The sequence below is a fragment of the Vanessa tameamea genome, chromosome 16 (genome assembly GCF_037043105.1).
Source record: "Vanessa tameamea isolate UH-Manoa-2023 chromosome 16, ilVanTame1 primary haplotype, whole genome shotgun sequence".
Taxonomy (NCBI): Eukaryota; Metazoa; Arthropoda; class Insecta; order Lepidoptera; family Nymphalidae; genus Vanessa; species Vanessa tameamea.
Window position 1 is genome coordinate 6,484,173 of NC_087324.1, and position 25,440 is coordinate 6,509,612.

Genomic DNA, 25,440 nt, shown 5'->3' on the forward strand with positions numbered 1-25,440 from the left:
ATGACTGTAATCACTATATGTATTGTACTATATGACTAGTACTATATGACTGGCTTAAAAAGGACAGTGAACAGGGGCCAAGTATATAGCCTATAAATTTGAGACATACGACATCCTCCCTCCTGACTTTAGGAGGCCCTCGCCCTCGCCCTATAAATGTTGAATGTTTGTTGACGTTTTTGTTTAGTCAATTTTGTTCATTATTATGTAAATATATCAAATGTAATAAAATTAAATTGTTAATAAGTTTAGAATACTAACAACTATTATTAATTTACCCTATTATTAACTCTTAATGTTTGGTGTTGTTATAGGTTAAGGGTTAACAAGGAAATTACTACTACTATACTTAGCTTACCGATCAATCTCATCCGTGTCCTCTCCATCCTTCGTGACATTGGCGAAATAATCTGTACCCTGTCGGCATAACTAAAAGCTAAAAAGCTTAAACTAAGAATTGAATTGAATTGAATTTGAGGCAGCTCGGCCTTAGAATGAAGTCCGGCCTGAGGGTTCTCTCATGTAGTGTAAAAGTAACTTTAGCGCTACATATAAAAGATAATATGCTCACGTTAATAGATGGCACACCATAATAAGGAATAACTTGTAATTTTAATAAAGTTATGTATGTTATTTTCTTGTCAACTTGATATTAACCCTATACAGTCAAATCGTGACCGCAAAATGATAATATTATAAAAATATAAGGTAAGAAGTATGTTTACGACTGTCACAATTATAGGCATAGTACCTTTACTATATATATACGTCATAATTATGTGACGTATGTGTTCGTAGACCGTATTCTTTAAAAGATAATTATAAATTAGGTATCCGTTGTTTGTACGAATCAGATAGGAACTAAGCAACATGAATTGATCTCGTGTTTACAATTAACTTCATATTGTTGAAAGTAATGTCTTATCTTAGGGTCACCTATTAATTTTATTTACAACAACTACAAAAAAGATCATTGTGTTATAAAATTCTATTACAAAGAAATTCTTTAATATATCAAAATATTGCTAAGATTTAAACTTCAAATCCATCCTATTGATAAAAATAATGTCCTCAATTGTTTTATGTGATAGTTCCAGGTTCGATGCCTGACCCCTTGAGTTATCAAATCCTCTTCTTCTATAGGTTTCTTTCTAATCAAAATGATTAGAAAAACGATAACATTTTCTTTTGTTCGTCTTTTTCAAGACAAGTCGAGTAATTTGCTTTTAAATTCTTTAGTATAGTATTTCAATTATTATATTTAGTTATTAAATTTATATTTTATATATGTTAGTTTGGTTTATATATTTGAAGATCAATATTATTAGCTTTAAAGGCGTATCACTTAATTTTAAGTGTTGAGTGATATGTTGATGGTGTAACTATTTCAGCTATAATACTATTACGGATTAATTATCTTCTGATATGAACAGGTTTCCTTTCTTCATAAATTATTACTTATATACTAATAAAGTATAAAATAAGCGTAATAAGTATTCAATTCTGTAATATGAATGAATAACGCTTATTTAGTTTTGTAATTATTATTCACTTGTTTGACTCCTATCTACATTAGTCGCTCTTAACAGTCTGCATGTCTAGCGTTTCCGGTTAAGTTACTGCTAAAATGTCTTTGATAACAATGTAATGTAGCCTCATTACAAGAAAAATAATATTCATAAATATAATATATCTCATGTACAAATACCGATAATATATTTACTTTAACGAAATTTCTTTTGTCAGATATATTATGCCTCAAACCGCTGAACATTGGTAACTATATTGGTAACATATTGTCTCCCTTTTTGAAGAACAGAACGACCATACTCCTACTCCACGCCTCCAGAGTTCTTCCTTCGAAGAGGACAGAGTTATAAAGCTTCTGGAGCTCCCTAAGTACGGGTTTACCTCCTGCTTTCAATAGCTCTGTTGTAACGCCGTCCTCTCCAGGGGCTCTTCCATTGTTTTTTTCATTTTTTTTTTGACCTAATTATAATTTTGACCTATTAAGACATTGATATAAGACACGAATATTTGAATCGTTTTTTTTTTGCTTCAGCTTATTCCGCAGCGGCTCCGGCTTTTAACATTGTTTCTCGGATATGAGACGGGGTCAGCTTGTCAGCGCATATAGCGTCCCACACAAGGGCCCGTCCTCGTGCCCAGGGAACCAATGTCAGTCCATCAGGTATTTTACCATCATCACGACTAATTCCAAGAGTCTCAGTAAGACCAGGAACTTTGATGGTGGCAAGAGCCCTTTTTATTGTGTCATTAAATGAACCGTGGCAGAAAAGTTTACCTGAACTCCGTGGACAAGAGAGATCATATAAACCCGAAAGAGTCCACCGCCTTTCCAAACGGACATCTGTGCTCAAAGCACAGCGGTGTTCCCAGGTGGACTACAATTGAAATGTGGAAACATTCATTATCTAAATGTGTACCAAGATTTTTAGAGGGTAATGAATTCAACCAGTGACCTGACTACTAAACTATTTCTTGAATAGTATATATTAAATGGTAGTGTTAATTCAAGGTCAAATTAGTTTATTTATGTATACTCTAACCCTTGGAATATGCTATACATAATATCAAGGTGAAATATAAAATGCGTCGAAATCAAGTAAAAACCGTAAGGAAATAACTAGAAATTTATGTTATAGTCTTATCAATTGAATGATGCAATTTAATATTCCATTAATCAAACGTTCGTTCTCGTGTTATATATAGTTCTATGAGAAACGTTTGGAAGCGCATGTCTCTGAACAATGTAAATGAAACACGTGTGAACTTAGGTCAGTCGATGAGCACTAGCAATTGCGTTTTAACAAGTCATATCAATTTATTATACAACATAATCAAGCTGACATTTTACTTTCTCTCATATATTTGATTTTGTTTTCCTATAGTAAAAATAAAGTACAACTAAATTGTAAAGATAAATATGAATAGTAATGAGACATAAAATAGGTATATATAAGTATAAATAGCGACTGGAATTCTGTTTTTGACGAAAACCCTTTAAGAACTTATAAATAAATATATACAACCCAACAATGCTATTTTTAAGGCATTTTCTGCCTCACACAACCAATCCGTGAAAACAACTTTCGCCGACGTGTTTCCGAACTGACACGACTGGGGAACCAAAGGCCTTGCAAGCACTCCGGTGTTGCAGATGTCCATGCATCTAAAAAGCATATTGATGAACTAATTAAAATTCTATATATCTACCTACTCCGTAAAATATACATACAAGGCCGTTACCGAAAGAAACATCTATAACTCTTGTGGTTTTATTATATCTAATAATAACTTATGTTGTTTATGAATGACAATATAGTTGCTTGGCGTAAACGAGGTAACGATATCTCTATTCTGTGTTATATTAATAGTCACGTAATAAATACATTTGTATAATGACTATAAATATTTCTAAATGACATTTAGAGTAAAGATAATATTATTCTGATACAATTAAGATCGTAAATGTAATAAAATTACTCAGGCCATACGGTTCACAAAGTACCAGTAGTGTAATTTGAAAACACTTCATTCAAATGCGATGTATTAATATTTACTGTTTAAACATAATTAAGTTTTATTAACAGACAATATTTTTCGTCTATGAATGGCAAAATACCATACTTCTAGTGTGTCTGCACACATTCTATACACAATAACGCTACATACCTACACACTTTAATATTACCTAAATTTCGATTTTTAAATTTATTTTAAAAAAAATTGGGAAGATTTGTAACGTTGTCCTCATCTTTCTTCTTTTGTTTTATTGATTTAAATGTTGTTTCTATTTTGAGTCACAGTCAAATAAAAAAAAAATTAAACACACTGAACTTGTCAAATTTTTCAAAACATTTAATTATCTTTTAATACAAGATAGTGAAATTGAGCAATTAGTATGTTTTGCAAAGAGTTTGTATTGATAATAGTGTTACCAAAATGTTACGTTATCAGCGCAATTATAAATCCGATGGCATATTTGTGTTTTTCTTTCCTTATATAATGAATATTTAAAACTTATTGATACATAACTACAATAATTGTATTTAAAATTGTGTACTTTTAAGCTACTATTTGAAAAAAGTTTTAAATCATATTAATTAATACTTATTTTGTCCTTTTAGTAATTTGCAGGAAATAATCTCCGATTTATCGAGTATGTGCCTAAGAGATACACCTACTTGGTACGATTTAAGTTTTGCTATAGAGATCAATCTGACAGTGTTATTGGTACTCTATCTCGACGAAGTAGAACTTCGATGTAGATAAGATTAGAAATGAATATCATTTTAATTAATATGAATTTAATGTATTATTTTTTTGTGTCTACTTGGTGGTAGGGCTTTGTGCAAGTCCATCTAGGTAGGTATCACACACTCGTCAGATATTCTACCGCCGAACAGCAGTACTCAGTATATAGTGTTACGGTTTGAAGGTTGAGTGAGTCAGTGTAACTACAAGCACAAGAAATATAACTTAGTTCAGAAGTTAGTTGGCGTATTGGCGATATAAGTAATGGTTAATATTTCTTACGCCAATTTCTATGGACGGCGATGACAGCTTACCATTATGTGGCCCATTTGAGCATCCGCCTATGTCATAAAATAAATAATAAATAATTTAAGTCCACCAATTTAAACCATCCACCCGATGGTTTAGATAAACTGATAAATAGTTCAAATGTTGCGTTTAAATAAAACAAATTGTTATTAGCAATTGAAACATTTACTTAGCTACCATAAGATGTGTACCTACTTATGATAATATTATCGTTTTATGGATCTAGTCTTTGGTTATTACAAATATTATATAATTTGTTTCAATATTATTTCAATTGATTTTGTTCATATTGTACAAAAATAAGTTAAACGAACAAATTAACAACATTTACAACAACAACGTTACATTTGACATAATATTTTGTTAATAGTTATGTTTTCCTTTTGTACAAAGTCAATTGAAATAAAAATAAAATATAAAAATAATCATAATTTTATATGCTTATTAATTACTATAAATGAATGAATATAATATACATATATTTATCCTATAGTGTTATTTAATACTAAGACATAAATATGTTAATTACTAAATAGCAATTATAAAAATAAATAAAATAGGTGACGGTTTCATTTATATTTTTATTTGATTTTAAAAATAAACAAAAATATAATTATATATATAGCGCTATGAAAAATATTACTTAACAAAAGTTAGTGAAATATTGTATTCAAAATTCAAAATAGGAACTTAAAAATTAAAAAAGGATATGTAGTTATATACTCACGTATTTACATAAATTATTTACAGTATGTACAATCAATACTTTGACAGATATTAAAATGCGAATTTTATTTGATGATTATAAAATATTTTTATTATGTGTGTACACATATAAAAAAGGAATACTTTTATTAATTTCTCTTTGAATTAGTTTATCTCAAACAATGAGACGTCAAAATTTAGTTAGTTCATTTGGGATACCGCTGTAGAATGTAATAAAATCGATTTAAATTAAAGTCGATTTTGTTTCGATAAAATACTTCTGAATATTCTATTAAAAGTAGCAGTTGTGACGTTTTTTATTTTGTGTTAAAACTAAAATACTTCTATTATATGATTAGGTTCAAGACATGTTGTTTGGATTCCGGCATTTTTCATGTATAGTTTTCCATTTCATTTTGATAATTTTACTACGTATGTGATATGATATTAGGTAATTCTAGAATTAGTTCATTGCGTGCACATTGTAATATAATGAAGGCAGTATTTTAGATATATTTGATTATAGTGATATTATTAGAGTATACTTTAATACTTAAAAAAATCTACAATTTAGTACAATCTAATTTAACATTTCTAAGAACAATAAAATACAAGTACTAGCACTACAGAGGTTCAATACCTTCTTAATTTTATATATCATAAGATAACATTTTTGACTATTAAATAAGGAATAGATAGGAAAGAAAGATGCAAAAAAATCTTTTTGTGCGAGTGTCCTGAAAAAAAAATGTTATTGGGCAAGTTATATGAAAGCAACATTACGCGCTTTCTTAGAAGAAAATTGTGTACTTGTAATAATTTATATACATCTATAACAATATTATCTCAGCATCATATTCTATTTAAAACAAAACCGTCAAACTCTTCGACTACATAATTGTAGAAATTAATACAAGTATATATCTCCCATTTGGTAGAGATATAAAAAAAGTATTTAATAAGTATTTAAGACACTTTTAGTATTTTATTGTTTATGTGCTTTTATAAAATAAAGAATGACAAAAATTTAAAAGATAAATTCCACGACAAGAAAACAAGAAAAACTCGCCAAATATCTAATAAAATATACAGTTTTATACATAGTGACTTGTAAATGAATTGTTAATAATTGTTAATATTGCACGGAACCCTTGCATTTTATTTAAAATATTTAATTTTGAATAAAAATAACTATTTAATGGACAGCTGTTAATATGAATGTACCATTGCCGGAGTTGGCTATGGGGGATACAGTAGGTAATACCGGTGTGGGGTAAATGCGACAAGCTTCAGCGGGGGGCCCGAGCATGCCCAGCAGTAAGTAGGACACCAATGAGCCTGACAGCAGTCCACCGTTGTATGATAACGTCATCATGTTTCCTGGCATATTATTGAAAAGAATAATATTTAATAAAGAAATATCAAGTAGAAACAAAAAAAATACAATCGATTTGTTTTATTCAACTCCACGTTTATTTGTATTAAATGTTAAGAAATGATTAACTCATTATTAATTAATTATAGTACATATATACATTAAAAAGTGTAGAATTACCGGCAATTTCACGATGTTCCCTTCCAACTCTTGAGGGGGCCATTATCATGGGCACCGATCCGAACAGCCCGTTTGTAAATCCCAGTACGACGGAAAACATTATTGGGTAAACCTGAAAATTGAACAATAATATATAAGGAACTAATTAAAACACGTCGAGCTATGTATGTACTTACTCCTATTTCTACTTAATTATTTACATACTTATACTTCAAGGATATGAATATTTTATTTTATGAAAATTTCCATTGGTTTCCTACTAGATATAAATGACTTCCTCATAAAGTCGATACAGATATATAAAAATCTCACGTATGTCGAGGTCTTCATGAGTTAGAACTAGAAGTTCTAGTGAACTCTTTATTTATGAGAAATTGTATTTGCTTACATCGCCAACGATGTGAGGTGAGTGTCTCGGCGCCGCGCACAGCAAAAGCAACGGAACGAGTAAAAGTCGAAGGCCGCTCGCCATCAAAAGCTGACTACGACTCCACTCGTAAGGCCATGCCGCTGCGATCTGTTTACGTAAATAGTTATTTACATTTGCGAAATGTGTCTGTGGATAGAACACGTGAAACTTAAATGAAAAATCTGGACAAGACCACCGACTGTTAATTGTGTTGTTTTGTGTATATATCTTATAAATTAATAGCGTAAGCTGATTTTTGTCCTAGTGATTATGTGCCGTATATGTGCAGAAAAATAAAGTTGAATCTTGATTGCAATTTTTTAAATTGTTACGAATTAATTTTAGAGTTACTGGCCACGTAGAGCTGCGTTATGGCTGTATATAAAAATTAAAATCGTGCGAACAGACGTCGTCAGTTTACAATTAAATTAAATAAAAAACAACTGTCGTAGGCTTCGAAATTTGTAAAATTCTTAATAGGAGTGCGTAGCCGTTGGATACTTACGGGCTTTTATTTTACTTTTATTTAGAATACGAATTTAGAAGTTTTTTATCTAAATGAAGTTTATTTTACTGATATGCAGTATAAACAATAACATATATAGTACCATGGATATAACTATATAAAGCTTAGTGTTATCAAATTATAAATATCTTACTTTTCCTATGAAGTCGAAAAGATTAAAAGAGGACATCAAAATGATCGGCATCCAGGATCCCAGGCGACATGATGGAACCTCTGAAGCGATGCCGGGGTACAGGCTTAGTGTGGTGAAATATACAAGCCCTATTGATACCATGTAGGGATATATGGCTCGGGCGACAGCCCACCTCGCAAGTACACCACCTATAATTTATTCATGAATTTATTATATTTATTATGAAAATTACTTCGTTATTAATATAAAAAATATGCATCCATAAATTTTATCATTTTGCTTTAAAATCTTATACAATTTACAATTCTACGATTAAATTAATCACTGGCGTATCAAACTCAGTTGGTGATCGATTTTTTGTAAAATCAAAAACTATGCTCTTATTGATACAAAGCTTTCTTTAACCTGTAATGTGTTATATTGAGTCTCCTGAAATTGACAGCAACATCGGTTAGGGGAGTGAATAAAGAGGAGCCTTCGTAAAGGTTTGAAAGTCGAACGACCCAAAGTTTTCATTGTTAGAACGCTCCTCGACTTTGGACACCGGAATAGAGGACGTATAAAACTACAATGTCTAGTAAAAAAAATATCATAGTAATTATGTAGGAACTTTTCTTGCAACAAATATTATACGATCCGTTTGAGTTGTGTTTGTCAAGAAATCATCTCATCACGTTATTACTACATATAGATATTTCATTGGCTTTTTCCTGGTATACGAGAAGCTAGATGCATTATTAAAAATACAATAATATATTAGATTAGACAATACATTAAAATTTATGTAGGTAATATTTTAGTAGAATTTAATTATTTTTGGGAATTCACTGCTTAATTTATTGCTTATTATATATAAATAATTGTGTACAGTTAGTTATTAATATTTGTAAATCCCCGATTAAATACAGATGAGTATTGTGAATTTGTAATGAAATACATTATTAAATATTTGACAATTATAAACAATACAATATTTACGTTTGAAATTTCTCCATGATGTTGGTCTCTCGGGTGATTCAAAAACTACATCTTCAACTTTGTAAGACGGCCTTGGAGTTCGAAGTGTTGTAGGAGGTACAGTGGACTGTTCGGATACACTCGGCGGCGATGAAACAAGCGGTACAGGCACAGGCGCAGATGCGGTTGGTGAATAAACGGGATTCGCGAAACTAAATGTGTTCTCGGCCTCCGCTTGAAACAGATTTTATATAATATATTTATTATGTTGTAAATCTGAGCATAAAATAAAGTCTGAGAAGAAAAATTGTAAATTATTTAATTAATGTTAACAATTTTTTTTTATTTATTGTATACGGCATAATTAAAAATAGTTTTTAATTACATGTAAATAATTAATGGCAGTAAAATAATAATAAAATAGTAATTACAATAAAAAAGTACGAACAAATATAGCGAATATTGCCGCAAGTAGTAAAATTATAGACAAGTTTTGCATGTCAAATTCAGTTATCGTGATATAAAAGTATTCTCAGAACGTTCGTCTAAAAACATAAGATGCACGAACAAATATAAGGAAAATGACAGATTTATACTTTGTTATCAGATAATTTAGGTACAGTATGTTTTTATATAAACGTAACTAAGTTAAATAGAAATTCTTATTGCATGTAGAGAAAAGAAGTAGGGTTAGACGAGTACTATAAACGCACTACAACTTTGTAGTTAAAAGTGAAATTTTCCTAACAGTATTTATGCTATGAGATTATCCAGTAAATTGGAGAGGATGTAAGAGCCGTTGCGAAGTGACAACCATTTGGAATCGAGATCAAATTCACACAGCGCAAATAAAAAATATATTCAAGTTTTGTAATATCTCGACAGGATTTTAAGTTGATCTTCAAATCCGCCAGGAATTCAGAAGTAACTAAAGTTGAAAAGTGGTAGAATTGAGGATTTTGTACATATTAAAAAAAACAGCATTTGCAGCTGTCAATAACAAAAACTAATAAAACACAGCACAACAGTGACATTTGGAAGATAATTACCGCTGTTGTTATCTCAATAGTATAAAATGTACCTATCACTCATCACTGCCTTAACAAAAAATCTGGTCAAGAATAAATTAATTTAAGCAAAATTCACTCAATTGTAAAAGTCTACGAAATTAAATGTTATATGTTATTCATATTAAAATATTATATTGTGTAAGGTTGTTTAATTAATAATAAAACAATACGTTAGAGTTGAAATTAATATTATATTCCATCACTTCAGATATAAATGAAACTGTTTTGTATTTAATGTTAAGTATTAAACATAAATAATTGTTGACACTTACGGAAATGTAATTACAAAAGTGCAAGTAATACTTACATAAATGTAGTAATAGACGATTTCTGTTTAATATAAATAAAATTTATTATATAATATAACTTCTTGCTCTACTGGTAGAAGATTTAATAACTAGCTAAACATCGCATTTATCATATTCGTATAGATGAACATCTAGGTTGTGTTGTTATTATTTAGCGCTTAAGTGTGAGTAACTTTGAGTGTGACTTCTTAAAGAGTGGTCATTATCCTCTGTACAGTGTATTCTTATTGTTTATAGAGCTTGAGTTTATGTTACGACTGTACACTATTATACTGTTGTATAATGTATATCTATACTTATATTATAGATGTGAAAGTAATTCTCTCTTTACGCTTAAGCCTCTGAACCGATTCAGATGATATTTACAGTCCCGGGGCACATAAGCAACTATTTTTAATTAACCCTTCTATTGTAAAATGGTGTTGATGGTTTGTGTGGTAAGTAAAGCCACAGGTTCTGCTAGTTCAACATATATAAAGAGCAAAAGTGTAATAAAGAATTTAATGAAAATTAAATGAGGCTGCTTCGGATTATATATGTTTTAAACACGACTGTTTTGGTCTGATGTTTAGCGTGTTAACTCGCATAAAAACCCGTGCTATAAATATAGAACACAATAGAGCCCGAGCTATAAATATAGAAAAAAGTATGTAATAGTAGTATTATTTTTATGATAAGCGTTTCGAGTTCAAGTCTTATTGATAATGTTAATTTGCACTAACCTATTCCAGTTGATGGCGCTGGGCTCTGGAGCTTCAGTACACCGTAACTAGCTTCTCCAGCTTCACTTTCCATCTAAAAGTATAATATTTTTTAAAAGATCAGTTAATATCATGTCTATAACTAGTTAGATATTTTATGTTTTTTAATTATCGAATTATTGTTGATGTATTTTAATTTTAAGTAACGTAGAGGTTTTGATCATGAATTTTACTTGTTAGTAGGGTATTGTGCAAGCCCGTCTTCGCTGGTACCACCCACTCATTAGATATTCTAACAGCAGTACTCGTCAAACAGCAGTACTCAGTATAGTTGTGTTCCGGTTTGAAGGGTAAGTGTGCCAGTATAATTACAGGCACAAGGAACATAACATTTTAGTTCCTAAGGTTGGTTGCGCATTGCCGATGTAAGGAAATGTTAATATTTCTTATAGCGCTGTTGTCTATGGGCGGTGTTGACCACTTACCACCAGGTGGCCCAATAGCTTGTCCGCCTACTTGTCATAAAAATAGCTCTAAAAGAATATATTATCCTATAAGGTTGTATATAATATACCAAAGTAGCGTCTTCAGTCGGATTGAGATGAAGTTGAATGCGGCGTCGATGTCGGGATTCGTTGGTTAAACGTAAATAGTGTTGTACAAGTGGGTGTCTCATCATCACGTGATGTAACATGGAGTGACCGAGAAGTATCAATATTGAAAAAACAAAAAACATAAAAGTACTGCGTTTTGGCTGACGGAATCCATATTTTGTAACGATCCTGTCGAGTGACACCCAGAATCCAGCTGCGCCTGTAAAAATATAAGAGCATTTACGTTGTTATGAAAAATATAATGAAATCAAATAAAATGTATTTTAAAATTAAAATTTAGCAACGTGAATATTTCATCTCTACCTCCGTTTCAGAAAGTAGCAAAAATAAATGCACTTTATTTTATTATAAGATTTATTGGTTGTGAAATGTATAAATATAATATGGGCGTTTTATTATTTTGTAAAGCGATATCGCTTTTGCTTTAAACTTTTTTATAAACTCGACGTGAATCGAAATTAAAACTTATAACAGTGGGGCTATATTACGGTTAGAGTATAGCAACTGTTTCTATCAAATATTTGTTGTTGTCTTGTTCAAAACTTAATTGAAGGTCACTACTTATCAGTTTAATTGAAATATTGAACCTTTGTGTTAATATTTACATATTTACGATATTTTCACATATATACTATTGTAAAGACTTGTATTATACTGTTATAATTATATTAAAACGAATAACTAACTCTCTCCTGCCATAACAGCTTGCGTGTATCGAGGTGGAAGACATCCAGTGAAACCGTAATAGGATGCCTGTTGCATTGTACATCCGAAAGCCACAACTCCGATCGCCACTAAATTAATAGTATAAGATACGCTTGATGAAAAACCGTCCCATCCAATATTGCACACAGCCACGAACAGCATCGTCGCCAAAGAGAGTAAGATTCCTGAAATAAGCATTTGAGTTAGTTAAACGTAATTAAAACGTGCATTTGCGGAATTGCTTTTTATTATTAGTTAGACGATTTACTTTTCTTATGTTCATCTTACATTTTCTCCACACACATGAGCCTTGGGTTACATTCGTTTTTTTAATATTGTTAACATCTTTAATCTGACTTGAAAACTCATAAAACTAAACAGCAATTATTACGTATCATTTATATTGACGAGTAGTACGATTATACGAAATATATTTAAGAAACGATATAATTACGTTTTAGATCATATAATGTTAGGAATATTACATATAAGTAAAAAGTAGAAGAATTGTCTCTGTTTAAATCCATGTCCATTGTCTTTGATATAATATACTATTTGAGAGTTGCTGGGGGATTCTGTAGTACTAATACTGATCAGTATAATGTAAATAGTAACCAAACAAGATCAAGAACTCAAGAGTGTTAATTATACAACTGCAAGTATACTTAATTACATTTCTTATTTCTACACACATTTCTGCAATCATTGCTAATATTAATATTATTAACTTTCAAAAACAGCTGTAGATACTATGCAGCATGGGTTCCGTGAGATAATTGTCACTGCCATTCAAAAAACGCATCGCTTTCTTCTAAGTAATATTATAAGTAACATTCGTATTTATAAGTATATAACTTTTCCATACTTATTATTGCCACTCTATTGTTATACATGGTCCGGTCTTGTCGTTTAAATGATAAGTCTTATATTCTTAGTGCAGCTGAAATCTTATATTAAGTACAATACAATAATAGAGGTAACATATAAAATGACCATGGTATGCAATAGAGTTTTCTATGGCACTGTTTCGAAGCCGTTTGATCTAACTGCTGATGCTTGCTGCCAGAAGCAACGGCTCGGCTTTTAATGTATTTTTAATTGTTGCTAATTTAGCCTTTGGTGTCAAAGTAGCTTTCAATTCAATTTTTAAAAGCCAGCTCCTATATCTCGTAAGCCAGTATTACGCGTGTACCTATACGTTTTACAAAATATTTCTAATATCTCCTCTCTGTCTCTCTGTCTGAAACTCTATCAAGTTCCCGTGTGTGTTATATTAACGCAGTTAGTATTTTACTTCCCACATTAATCGACTTAAACTTGGTGGTAGGGTATCGTGAAGGCTCGTCTGGATAGGTACCAACCGCTCGTTGTATATTCTACCGATAAGCAGCAATACTTGGTGGTGAGGGAGTTAGTATGACTACAGGTACAAGGGACTTAACGTCTTAGTTCTGAAGGTTGCTGACGCATTGGTGTAGTAATGAATGGTTAAAATTTCTAGGGCGTCAATGTCTTTATATTATAACAAACAAATCGAGTATCCTGTGATGGTCTAGCAGCTTGAGCAAGTTTAGCGTAGCTGAAGATTGCGGGTTCGAATTAGGGCTAGCTGAGTTTTCATAAGCTTAATTTGTATTATAATTTGTTGTAAGCGCTTAGCGCTGTAAGAAGACATGGCGTATCCACCTTCTCGAAAGGTGGGACACTTACTACTTCCACGCTACGCTAAACTTACTTCCTTTTAAACATTATTTTATTACTGTTAATAAGAACATATTTCGAGATTTTAATATTTACCAAAAGTGATCCTCGTATTGTATGTGAAGATATCGAGCAGAATGTTGTTCGTGATCACTGCGACACACGCTGAGACGATATACACAGTAGACATGTCGAACATTATCGTAGATTTTGGGTAATGGTATTGAAAGTAGTCTACCGCCATTATAAAACTGAAATCCCAAACAAATACGTCACATATTTGCCATACCCTTTGGAAAATAGTTCATCCTAATAATTCAAAAGAGTGAAATTATTAAAAAACAAAGTATTACTAAATTTCCCTTCAGCCGTGGAAATGGAACGAATGGTTAAACATCAAAACTTAAACGGGCCTAGTTACTTTTTCATAATGTTGCAAATATTTAATACTATCATAAATTTAAACCAGTTTTATATTGTTTAGCTTGATCTTGAACCAATTTGACTGTTATTATTTTTCAAAATACAATATTTTTTAATGTGTGTGTATAAAAACTTGTGCTCTACGTGTATTTTTAAACATTTATAAAGTTAATATGTAATGAATACCTATTAAATGGCAGTAAGAAGGCAGCGCCCGCAACAAACAATGTCAAGTAAACTGAGTTGTATCGGTCCGGTGGGGGCGCCCCGGGTTCCGGCATCGTTAGGGCTTCACCACGAGCTGCACGTATAGCTTCAATGCGGGCGTACCCGCGTCCTAGAGTCTCATTCATTGTTTTCACTATTCACTTTATAATTTCTTTGTCCATTTTTAATCACTGCACCGTATTAGCTTAGAAATTTGCAAAAATGTGATGTTATCGAATCAAATTTGAATAATTAATGTTGTAATTAGAGCATTAACATATTGTTTAGTTATCTTCAATAATTACTTAGTAGAGGATTATTTATGTATATCGTTTATTTAATAGAAACTTTTAAAAATCTAAACGTATAAAGTTTTTACAGATATTGCTAGATGTTAATAAAAACGTTTATCATTAAGTTTTATGCGAACGATTGTATTTTTATTTTGTTTTATGTTGTTTTCACTAACAACATTCTTGAATCGGCTTTCACTTGACAGTCAAAGTGTATGCTAGCTAAGAATGGCTGACGCATGCGTACGAATGATCGATTTTTAGTGAAGGGCATCTCCTTACATTTTCTTGTGTGGTTAATTTAACGTCACGCATTATCTTTCGTTGTTTGTTTATATTATTTATTAATAAGAAATATGTTATTTGCTATCGAGGTTTCAAAGTCTTTTTAACTTTTAAAAAATAAAAGTGCATATTATATTACTGTACTTATAGATTTTATAAACACGACAGCTAACGCTTTATTATTCGATTTTGAACTTTATACGCATATATATAACACATGTTTTCCTTCGGTTATAATGGAGTACTATTTATTAAGTGTAAGAGTAAAGTGCAAAGCATATTTTACTTTCTTGCATTAAACAAAATACTTGATAAGCAGGGCCAAATTCAAAGCAGTTAAAATAAAATATTATAGTATGTTTTGAGAGTTGACTTTGATAAACACATAAAAACTATTTTTTTTTTAATTTATTTTCATAATCCTTTAAGATATTAGGACAAAACCTGTAGAATTCATTATTTCTACACGTAATAATCTAGAGCTGATATTAGCGATATTTTTTATCGCTTTCGATTTATATTTACGACGATACTACTGAATTTTCTTTTAACAGAAGTCTATATCAGGACATATCAGGTCACATAACACGGTATTTTTACTTGGAAGCAGGGCTTTGTCTATTTGGTAGAGTTTTATATGCTTGGCGGAAGGGCTTCATGTACTTATATAGGGTCTCAGTTAAAATATTTACTATTGATCTCATGTCTCTCAAATCCAACAATAACGCGGATAATTTGAACCATCATCAACGTCTTCTGAACGTCCAATTAATTTTTCTTCGTGAAAGTTTTTCAGTTAGTGATTCATTATCATTTCGCGATTTGCTTTTCTCTTATTTTTTTGCTTTATGTTTTTCAGTTTTAACAGCTCTATGGACAAAAACAATTTATTGACTACGAACGATATTATGAAATCAATTGACACTGCATAAATGTTGTGTGATTCAGGATTAAATATTTCATAATATAAAAAATATTGTACGATAACCTTACTTTATCGTCACAGTTTTTGTCGTCATATATATTAAAAAATATAATTTACATCATACAATTGTTGTTTTAGAAAATGTAATTTTTATATAATATTATTATAAAAATATTTTCTCAGTATTCTAACTAGTTGGAGTCTTGTAAAATTGAATCGGGCAATTAAAAATGATTGGTTTTTTCGATCGAGAAATTAATCGTAGGATACTGAATTTGGTTATGTTTACAGTCCCAAGTTTCGTTAAACACATAAAAAATTGATCTTGCGCCTGAGTACTTGCTTTTCGTGTTGGAAATCCCGTTTTCTCGGATTGAGAATTATGAAATAGAGAATATGTTTATTGTGTTTGTTCACAAATTTGTGAACTAAACTAGTCTGACATAAGAATGGCCACCCTCCTTAAACTTGGTTAGGACGACAATCATTAAAGTTTACTTTTTAAACTAAAAATAAATAAATTAGAAAAAATACGAGTTGAGGTTGAGGAACTAAAGCAACAAATGTACTGATTTATGCTCAGAAACTCAAGTGGAAATGGGCAAGACATGTCGCGGGGCTTAAAAATAAGAGTTGGACCCTGGTGACATTTTGGAAAGGTCCTCAAGGTAAAAGAAAGAAGACATTATAAGGACATACGACCCAAACTGGAAACCAATTGCACAGGACAAAAGAAATTGGGCGTCCTTGGAAGAGGCCTACTCAATATGGGGTTCCTGCAGATAATACTTAGCAAAACGAAATTGTAAAATAATTAAAGTAACTAAAAAAACTAGTTTAATGTAAAGAATAAAAATAAAATAATAATAACGATAAGTCAAAGAAAATTATGGTATTTAAAGATAAAGCTAAGTGTAGGTATTAAAATAATTAACTTGTAATTTGAAATATTGTATTGAGTAGGAAATAAAAGGCTTTTTTTTTTTTTATTAAAACATTATTTTTACACAATATAATATATTAATATTACGAACACAAATTGTGTAATATATCTGCTTAACATTACGTATTCTCAACATAGTTGTTAATGCATTTGGGCAAAAAATCACAAGACAATTGTTATTATAATTTAATTATTATTGACAATTATTTCAGCCAAGATTCAAATGCAATCAATAATATTTTTTATTCATAAGAAAACTAGTTGTCACCCCAGGCTTCTTTCGCATTTTAGAGGTAGGCATAAAAAATAGCCAACGTTTCTTAAATAGTTCAAGCTTGTTTCATAATAAATTTCATCAAATTCGGTCAAGTGGTTTGGTTTCGAAAGAGCAACAGACAGACAGAAATACTTTCGCATATATAATATTGGTATAGTTAAAATAATAACAACAACACTTTTTTGTATAGCTACTACTCTTAATAAGGCTCATTAATTATATATATATATATATATAAATCAATAATAGATGATTTTTATTAAAAAACTGCATCAAATATCCTATTATGTTTACTACTTATAAAATATGTTATGTAAGAGAAAATGACACTAATTATTAATAATAGTCAAAATACTTGTACTTAATAACACACAAACAAAAATATGAATAATAAAACAAATAATACCATAATATCTTCTCGTGTAGGTAACACGTTGTTTTTTACAACAATCTTAATACTAACTTACTATCAATAGTGGTAATGACGTCAAAGTAAAGCATAACAAATTATTTATATCTATATAGATACTATGAGGTCTGTAAACTTGTAAAGTATATTTATTATAAAAACGTTTTAAAATAAACATCATAAGATGTAATTATATATAATTATGAGACTGGTTGGTATCGGTGTCAGCTGATCGACTTCGACGACGTTTCTCATACTATCGACTTTGGTGTAATTCACCGCTGGATAGCGTTGAAGAACATTACTTCTTTACCGTTCAAAGAATCGCTATGAATACGTGTATAAAGATACGAACGCTAACGAATTTTGCTTGTACTTTATGATATATTGATGTAAAACTTCTTAGAGTTATATTTTTTTAACCTCGGTTCAAATATAATTTTGAAATCTTTCGCGGATAGAGTAACTCCGTCCACGGGTTCTGTACTTGGTAGAGGGGCACCTTCTGGTAGTTTTAGGTCAAAGCTTTGCAACAGATGTGTTAAAAACATAAACAGTTCTGATCTTGCCAATCCTTCGCCAATACATCGTCTCCTACCTGATGGAAAATAATAAAAAAACATTTATTAATATAATACTAGACTTAGGAGAGCTATATTACACATTTTTATGTTTCACTAACTTCTCGGACAACTAAGTAGGTACATTTCTATGTTATATAGCAAGACATTGTATTGTTAACTGGTATAATTAGAAATAGAATCAGTGGAATTGTGATTACAGGAAAATGAGAAATAATTATTCATCCTTATTTATTTTATATATATTTTATACATTATAAAGTATTTCAAGTAACCATTCTTTTTTAGTTTTTTTTTTGTTTTTAAATAAATAATGACAATGATTATTCTCAAAGCTAAAGTGCTAATTGTGTCCATATCACGAATTGTATTTCATGTGTAATATTTGATTTTTGTCATTGATGCCCGGGACATCAAATGATCAGCGGTTATCACGTGGTTAAGTTGTAAACAGGACCATTCATACAATATATGTATTTATAATAATTTTTACATCAACAATGTCCCATCCACCACGGGAACTAAGATTTTATGTCCCTTTGTGGCCATTATTACATTGATCAACCTTTAAATTGGAACAGGTAGCATAATATACAATAATTTCGTACAATAATTGGCGCATATAAAGGGTTATGAACAAAACTCTATCAAATTCTAAGAAAATGATTTAATCGTAAAACGAAATCAATAGATAAGCGGTATGTTTCTTAATTTACATTTGAAAATACAGAAATAGAATTTGTGCCTTTTTGTGTTATATAAATATTTAATTTTATTGCAAACATATCGGCATATCGATGCAGATACGCCTGACATTTGATAATCCGATAAATTTCAAGACAGGTAAATAAATGGTTTATAAATAAAATCATTGTTATCCTTGCAATAACATTGACATTTCATATCAATTTTAAATAATTATTGACATGATTGTGAGCATTTGTATCTCTAATACGTAATTAATTCGTTTTAAACGTCGATAAACGGTAAATTTAATTATTTACTAGTAATTGAATCAAATAAATACTAAAAAATGTGGGAATAAGTTTTGGAGTTAAATTAAGTGCGAAACGCTGCTCTAAAACGGGTTTGTGAATATACTCGTAAATTATGTATTATTTTTAAGCACGAATATTGGTTTCACGATAATTTAATGGTGCCGGATTTGAATCAAATTAACATTGATAATAAATTTTATTTTATTTCAATAAAATAAGTATAGTTTGTAAGTGTTGGTAGGTAGAAAAACTTGGATTAGTAAAATGATATCCATGAAGGTTTTGCTTCCGGTATATTTATAGTTTATGAAGCCAGTATACACAACTGATTGTGATTTATGAATTAATATTTTACGTTACTATATTCGCATTAGTAATAAAAAAAGTTTAAAAAATAAAATCTACAAGCTTTAATATAGTATAGAAATAATTATTTAATTACCGCTTCCAAAGGGCATTAACCACTCATCTTGTATTAAATTTCCTTCTTTAGTTATAAAACGCTCGGGTCGAAATATTTCGGGGTCTTTCCAATGTCGGCCATTATGTAAGTCGTGGATAGCGAGTAATACAAAAGTTCCCTGAAATTATGAACAGAATATTCTAGCAAATTTACCATTTAAATCAATTGGTCGCTCATTCACAAATGAAAGATGAGTCACTGTGTCAATATAATTAATGCATGATTATTACTATCAGGTGCTCAGTGAGGTAAAAAAATTGAGAATGAAGTTAGACTTCCAGACTGTTTTTTTTGTATACCCAAAAAGAAAAGGCAGGATTTTTCACAAATATCTTATATCTATCATCCGATAACCTTATTTTTATTAAATAAAAACTTCAAAAATCTGATGTAATATGAAAACTTGCAAAAAGCCAAGTTGGGTCAAATAAAATACGAAAAGAACTACATAAATTGAATAATCGTCGATTTAAATTTTTTTTCTCTATTTTTGCTGAATTCACTAAGAAAGAATCGATTTGAAATCATTTGTGCGAATTAAATATAGCTAACAGGATGGTATAAAAATACGAATAGAAGGCGAATTTTCAACAGTAGAATATATAATGTGAGTTTTTTTTTACCTTTGGTATGATGTAATTTCCAAGTTTTGCATCGTCTAGCGCCATGTGAGGTATACCAACAGCAGCTACGCTGGATATACGTAACGTTTCAAGTAACACAGCTTCAGTATACACCATTCTGTTAAAAACACGTTTATTTGATGCGCAACATTTTGGTTTTATTATTGAACTCAAATTCTTATCACATAAGCTAAGAGAGATTTTTATTAAAACAACAATTACACATCAATTAAACTACATCCAATACAGCGAAAAACTTCTTTTCATTGATGAATATATCTAAATATACTTTTAAATTTTACTTTGTAAAGATTTCTAAATAATACTTTAATAGAAGATAAAAAGCAGGATCATGCAATCAATGAACCTTTAGCAATTTCTTGCTAGTTTAAGTGTAAGAAGTAAACTATATTACATATGTTATATAAATATAGTGTTGATATACGATCGTTTGTTAGACAACCTTGTTACCTGGCTCTATCACTAAGAGTAGGTTGTCGACAAGATCCAATTTCCATATCAATTTCCTGTTGCAGTCTTTTCTGAACTTTCTCATTTCTCACTACATGCAACAGCATGAACACTGCCGTATTGCTGACAGTTTCAACTCCGGCTTCAAGTAGGTCAAGGCATATTACTTGGAGCTCTTCATCAGTCACTAATAGGAAAAAAGTAATTTTATACAATAAACTATGGTAGAAATTTAATAGCAATAATTTATGTATTCAGTTTAGATAGCATTTCATTGGCGTTATGATAACGAACCTTTCATTGTCTTAACCACATTAAAAAATCTGTGTTCCAAAATTTTATATATTAATAGCGTAAGCCGATTTTTGTCCCAGTGATTATGGGACGTTAGCTGCACATAAAACATGGTTATAGTCTCATTTTGAAGAGGCTTAGATGTGCAGAAAAAAAAGAGGATTTTAAATTGTTACAATTTAAAAAAAAAAAATTTTAAAGTTACTAAGTTTAATTAGGCCGGTTAGATTATAATAAAAAAAATTAAAATCGTAAACAAAATTAAAGTAAATTGATATCGACAAACTTCAATTCTAACTTTTTTTTTCTTTCATCATTTTGGCGCCAAATGCAGCACTTGCAGTTTACAATGAGATGAAATCAAAATAAAACCTGTCATAGGTTTCAAAATTCCTAAAAATCGTTTGATTAAACGCGAAGTATCGCGGCCCACCCACTAGTATTTGATTAAATTCGTTAAATTCAAACTGTAGCCATATATAGTGGACTAAGTCAGTTACTTAAATAACTAAATAAAAAATATACGTACAAGGATCTTTTTTGTCTGCTGTCGTTTCTATTAAGAGCATGTCGATAACATCTCTTGGATTCTTCATATCTATTGTAGCTCGATGTTCTTGTATTGTGATCTAAAATAGTTAAACTCGTAGATAAAATTAGTCACAAAAATATATGTTATATAACAAGCGTTATGAATTTTATTTTAATATGCTTAGGTATTTGACGAAACTATACTAGTATAAGACGTTTTAATCGATACTGAACTAAAAAAACAGTAAAGTATAACAAAAAAATACTTAAAATACACGAAACGTAGACCTGATATCAATCGCTTCCCGTCTTCCGATATTAACATTAATTTTATAAAATTAGCAGATGTCTGTTTTTTTACGATTATTTCATATTTTTAATGAATTTGCCTTTTATTACAATTCATGAGTTACTTATTAAATACATCTTGGCTTGTTTTCTGTAAGAAGATAATCGAAATTGCAGCACACGAGCGTGAAATATTAGAATCTGATATGCGACATTCACTATAATATTTAATATTTTCTAGAATAGATATTTTATGTATCAAAATGGCGTATCACCGTAAGTCGGTTGTCAACATCTCACGAGCGTGATACAAAGGGAATTCTTACAGAACAATAAAAAAATCAGACATCATAAATCGTCAGGTTTCCTGGTCTTATATATTAAATACCTTAATTATCTTAAGGAAATATTTGCATGAAAATAAAAATAAGATTATTTTTCTTTAAATACTTACGTTTAAAAAGCTATATATTGCATTGTGAATGTTTTTTAATTCCGTATACCCAATTACATTAGGCATGACATGCCTTAGAAATGGTAAAAAATTTAAAATACCTCCACTCATATCGACTACCTTGAATGATCTTGTAATGAGGTCACATAAAATGATTAATTGTTCATCTTTCAAATCATACCTAAAATTTATACAAAAATATATTTTTTTTTTCTAAGGATTTAATGAGTTATGACCAAACTATTAACTGATAAAATCTTGATAAATTAAGAATTCAAGAGATATTTTCTTAATACTTCCCAAATTAACTTTTACAATATTTAGAACAGGAATTTGTTTTAAATTATTAACGGTGTAAAATCTTTTTGTACGGTTTAAGTAAATTGCACCTGTCAGTTATACTACTAAAATTTATGTTTTTGTTCTTGGGTTCTATAAAAATAAAAACGTGTTTTATGGATACAACTTTTCATCCTTTGTGCATAATGATTGGATGTTGCGGAATAAATTCGTTTTAAATGCGTATATTATTTTATTTTTATTTACCTTTTTCCAGCAACTAACTTCCAAAGAATATTAACGATAGAAACGTCAAACATATGATTCACTGATATAGATTTTCCTGTTTCAGCCAATCTCAATTCAACAAGGGCTCTACATTCTTCACTTATATTACTCTCCATAGCTCGTGAACCATAACCAAACCTTTTAAGACTTTGCAGAACCATACGTCGTGTTTTATTCCATGTTGGTCCATCAGAAAATACTAAACCTGTTTAGCATAAAAATGTTCTATTATTCACATTGGTTTGGATAAAACCGGACAATATTATCGTAAGACGAGTCTAAATGTATATTATACTATCATATTAAATAATTTTATAAGACATGCTTTATTTAGAATCTTAGAGGAATTAAATCAGACCAAAACAAAATAATCTATAAAATTAGTTTTACGGCCGCGGTTTCGGCCACGTATAAGGGGGCACGTACATACATACCCTTTTGAGTTACTCAGAATTACTCTATCGCATATATAATATACTAGTATAATATATACAACAAGTAAGTATATCAGAATAGATGTAAAGCTACCAGTTCCGGAATCATCAAGAAGTACCGGCAATGAATTCAGTAGTTACTCTGTACAACCATTTTAGATAAAAACTTATATTTTTAGCATTCAAAACAAATTTATTTGATGTATCAGAAATACCCTTGATACTTTTAATTATAGAGTAATTTGCCACCATATCTGATGTTTCTTTATAAACAAATATTTTATTATGATACATGATACATACATCAAAGAGGCCCTGTACCCCTAAACTAGGAGACCCCGTAACTTAGGGGCCAGTAACTATTCCTTAGTTTGAATAGATTTCAATTAAAACAATGAACTTGTTTTTAAACTTTCCATTTTTCCATTATTTTACATAAATTTTATATGAATCACAAATAATTTACGTAATTTGTATAACGAAATATGTTCGCTTAAAAAACTTCTTTGTTTTCAAAATATTTATCAGAAGACATGCTCTTTGATTTGTTACATAAGCCTAGCGATTATTTATCAACCGTCTCTGTAGTAATAAAAGCCAATTGGCAAACAATAAAACTTATTGCTTTCGCACTATAGGTACCAAGTAATTGAAGCATAAGGCCAAAAATTTTAAGATATTTAAATCTTCGTTAAATATGCACTTACCAAGCTTCTTTCCAAAGGATCTCATTAAGTAAAAAAATCCATTCGGCCTCCCGTCGAAAACATCTCTTGTTGATACTTCTTTGATGAAGTCCTTACCGGAAACAATGACCACATTGACTAATCCAAGACGAAGCCCCAGAATAGGTCCATACTTATTTGACCAATATTGCCAGACGATATGATGATATTTCAACCTTTTTAAATTCGACCAAACTGATAGGACGTTGCCTAATATTGGTAATAATGGTGGGCCTAAAATAAGAATAAAAATGTCACTCTAGATATGTTTTTCATATTTCTTTAAAATATAATTCAAGTAACCTGGAGGATACGAAGGTGGTTTTTGAATAAATTCTTTAAAGATAATTAAAAATAATATAAATATGATTAAAGCCCACATCTCTTTTCGTTTAAGAGTAAAGTGATACTAATAAAACGATGAAGTGCTATTTCAATACTTTTTTAAGATAAAAATCGCAAATCTTACGTAACAGTATTAGTTATTCAAACCTGGAAGTTTAAAGACGCAGCAGTCCTTAACAATAATGTTCTTGTTCGTATTTTTCTATACTTATCGAAAAATCATTCAGTTCATGTGTCTTTTGGAGAATTCGTAATGCGCACTTGGTGCTGAAATTATTTTGAAATATGAATTTAGAAGAAGGTAAACTTAGACGGAAAAATACGAGAAATCCCATGTTACAAATAATGTTTTGTTTCTTGGAATTCAATAATATTATCCAAGTACTGTAAATACCAAATACCAAAAAAAATTGAGGTAAAGAATTAATCATTTGAGGTAACCATAAATAGTTCATTCGTGTTTCTGATGTAAAACATCTATTAGCTACGAGGGTAGGACTGCCTCGTATGCCGCGACGGCTAACGGCATTCATGGCATCTTACACTCTGTTTGATGCTTCTTCTTATTCTCTAGTATGTCTTGCGCTTGCCTTGCGCTATACAAACTTTGTTGCTACATATTATTATAATTTGTTTAAGAAATATATATTGAATTATATATAATAAAAACTCTACGTTATTATTTATATTACGAAATATTTATTTATAGGTTTTCTTTAATTAAATTTTATTTTTACTAGCTATGATTTTGTTGAATAATGAATTATCTCTTGAGAATCATAAAAAAATATGTTTTTAATTATGTATTTTTACAGCATGATACACAATTCCTTATAATATGAAAATCATTTTTCTATCTTGTTGGCCTAGCGGCTTGCTGAACCAACACAAAAATTGTTTGCAAAATATCAATTTAACCAGTTAAATGTTTGA

General features: G+C 30.1%; 3 protein-coding genes across 4 annotated transcripts in view; 1 reads left to right on the forward strand and 2 right to left on the reverse strand.

Moving 5' to 3' along the window:
* Nucleotides 1-25,440, forward strand: part of LOC135193686 (vitelline membrane protein Vm26Ab-like) — a 378,568-nt gene that overhangs the window by 125,629 nt on the left and 227,499 nt on the right. The window lies entirely within an intron of this gene.
* On the reverse strand, nucleotides 6,468-14,906 carry LOC113403061 (equilibrative nucleoside transporter 4). 2 transcript variants are annotated; one of them, XM_064217226.1, is made up of 10 exons: nucleotides 14,581-14,906; nucleotides 14,068-14,222; nucleotides 12,252-12,455; nucleotides 11,526-11,764; nucleotides 10,973-11,045; nucleotides 8,885-9,106; nucleotides 7,916-8,103; nucleotides 7,236-7,364; nucleotides 6,848-6,959; nucleotides 6,468-6,672 (listed from the first exon to the last, which is right to left on the reverse strand). In XM_064217226.1, exons 1-10 carry the CDS (start codon nucleotides 14,745-14,747, stop codon nucleotides 6,488-6,490), a joined length of 1,674 nt encoding a protein of 557 aa, XP_064073296.1. In that variant the 5' UTR covers nucleotides 14,748-14,906; the 3' UTR covers nucleotides 6,468-6,487. The 2 variants fall into 2 exon arrangements, with proteins under 2 accessions (XP_064073296.1, XP_026499290.1); XM_026643505.2 differs by having other exon boundaries at nucleotides 6,470-6,672; nucleotides 8,894-9,106; nucleotides 14,581-14,905.
* LOC113402923 (farnesoate epoxidase-like) lies at nucleotides 17,825-24,586 on the reverse strand. The gene is made up of 9 exons (XM_026643283.2): nucleotides 24,466-24,586; nucleotides 24,145-24,396; nucleotides 22,983-23,208; nucleotides 22,437-22,617; nucleotides 21,693-21,792; nucleotides 20,870-21,056; nucleotides 20,399-20,516; nucleotides 19,755-19,893; nucleotides 17,825-18,331 (listed from the first exon to the last, which is right to left on the reverse strand). Exons 1-9 carry the CDS (start codon nucleotides 24,542-24,544, stop codon nucleotides 18,111-18,113), a joined length of 1,503 nt encoding a protein of 500 aa, XP_026499068.1. The 5' UTR covers nucleotides 24,545-24,586; the 3' UTR covers nucleotides 17,825-18,110.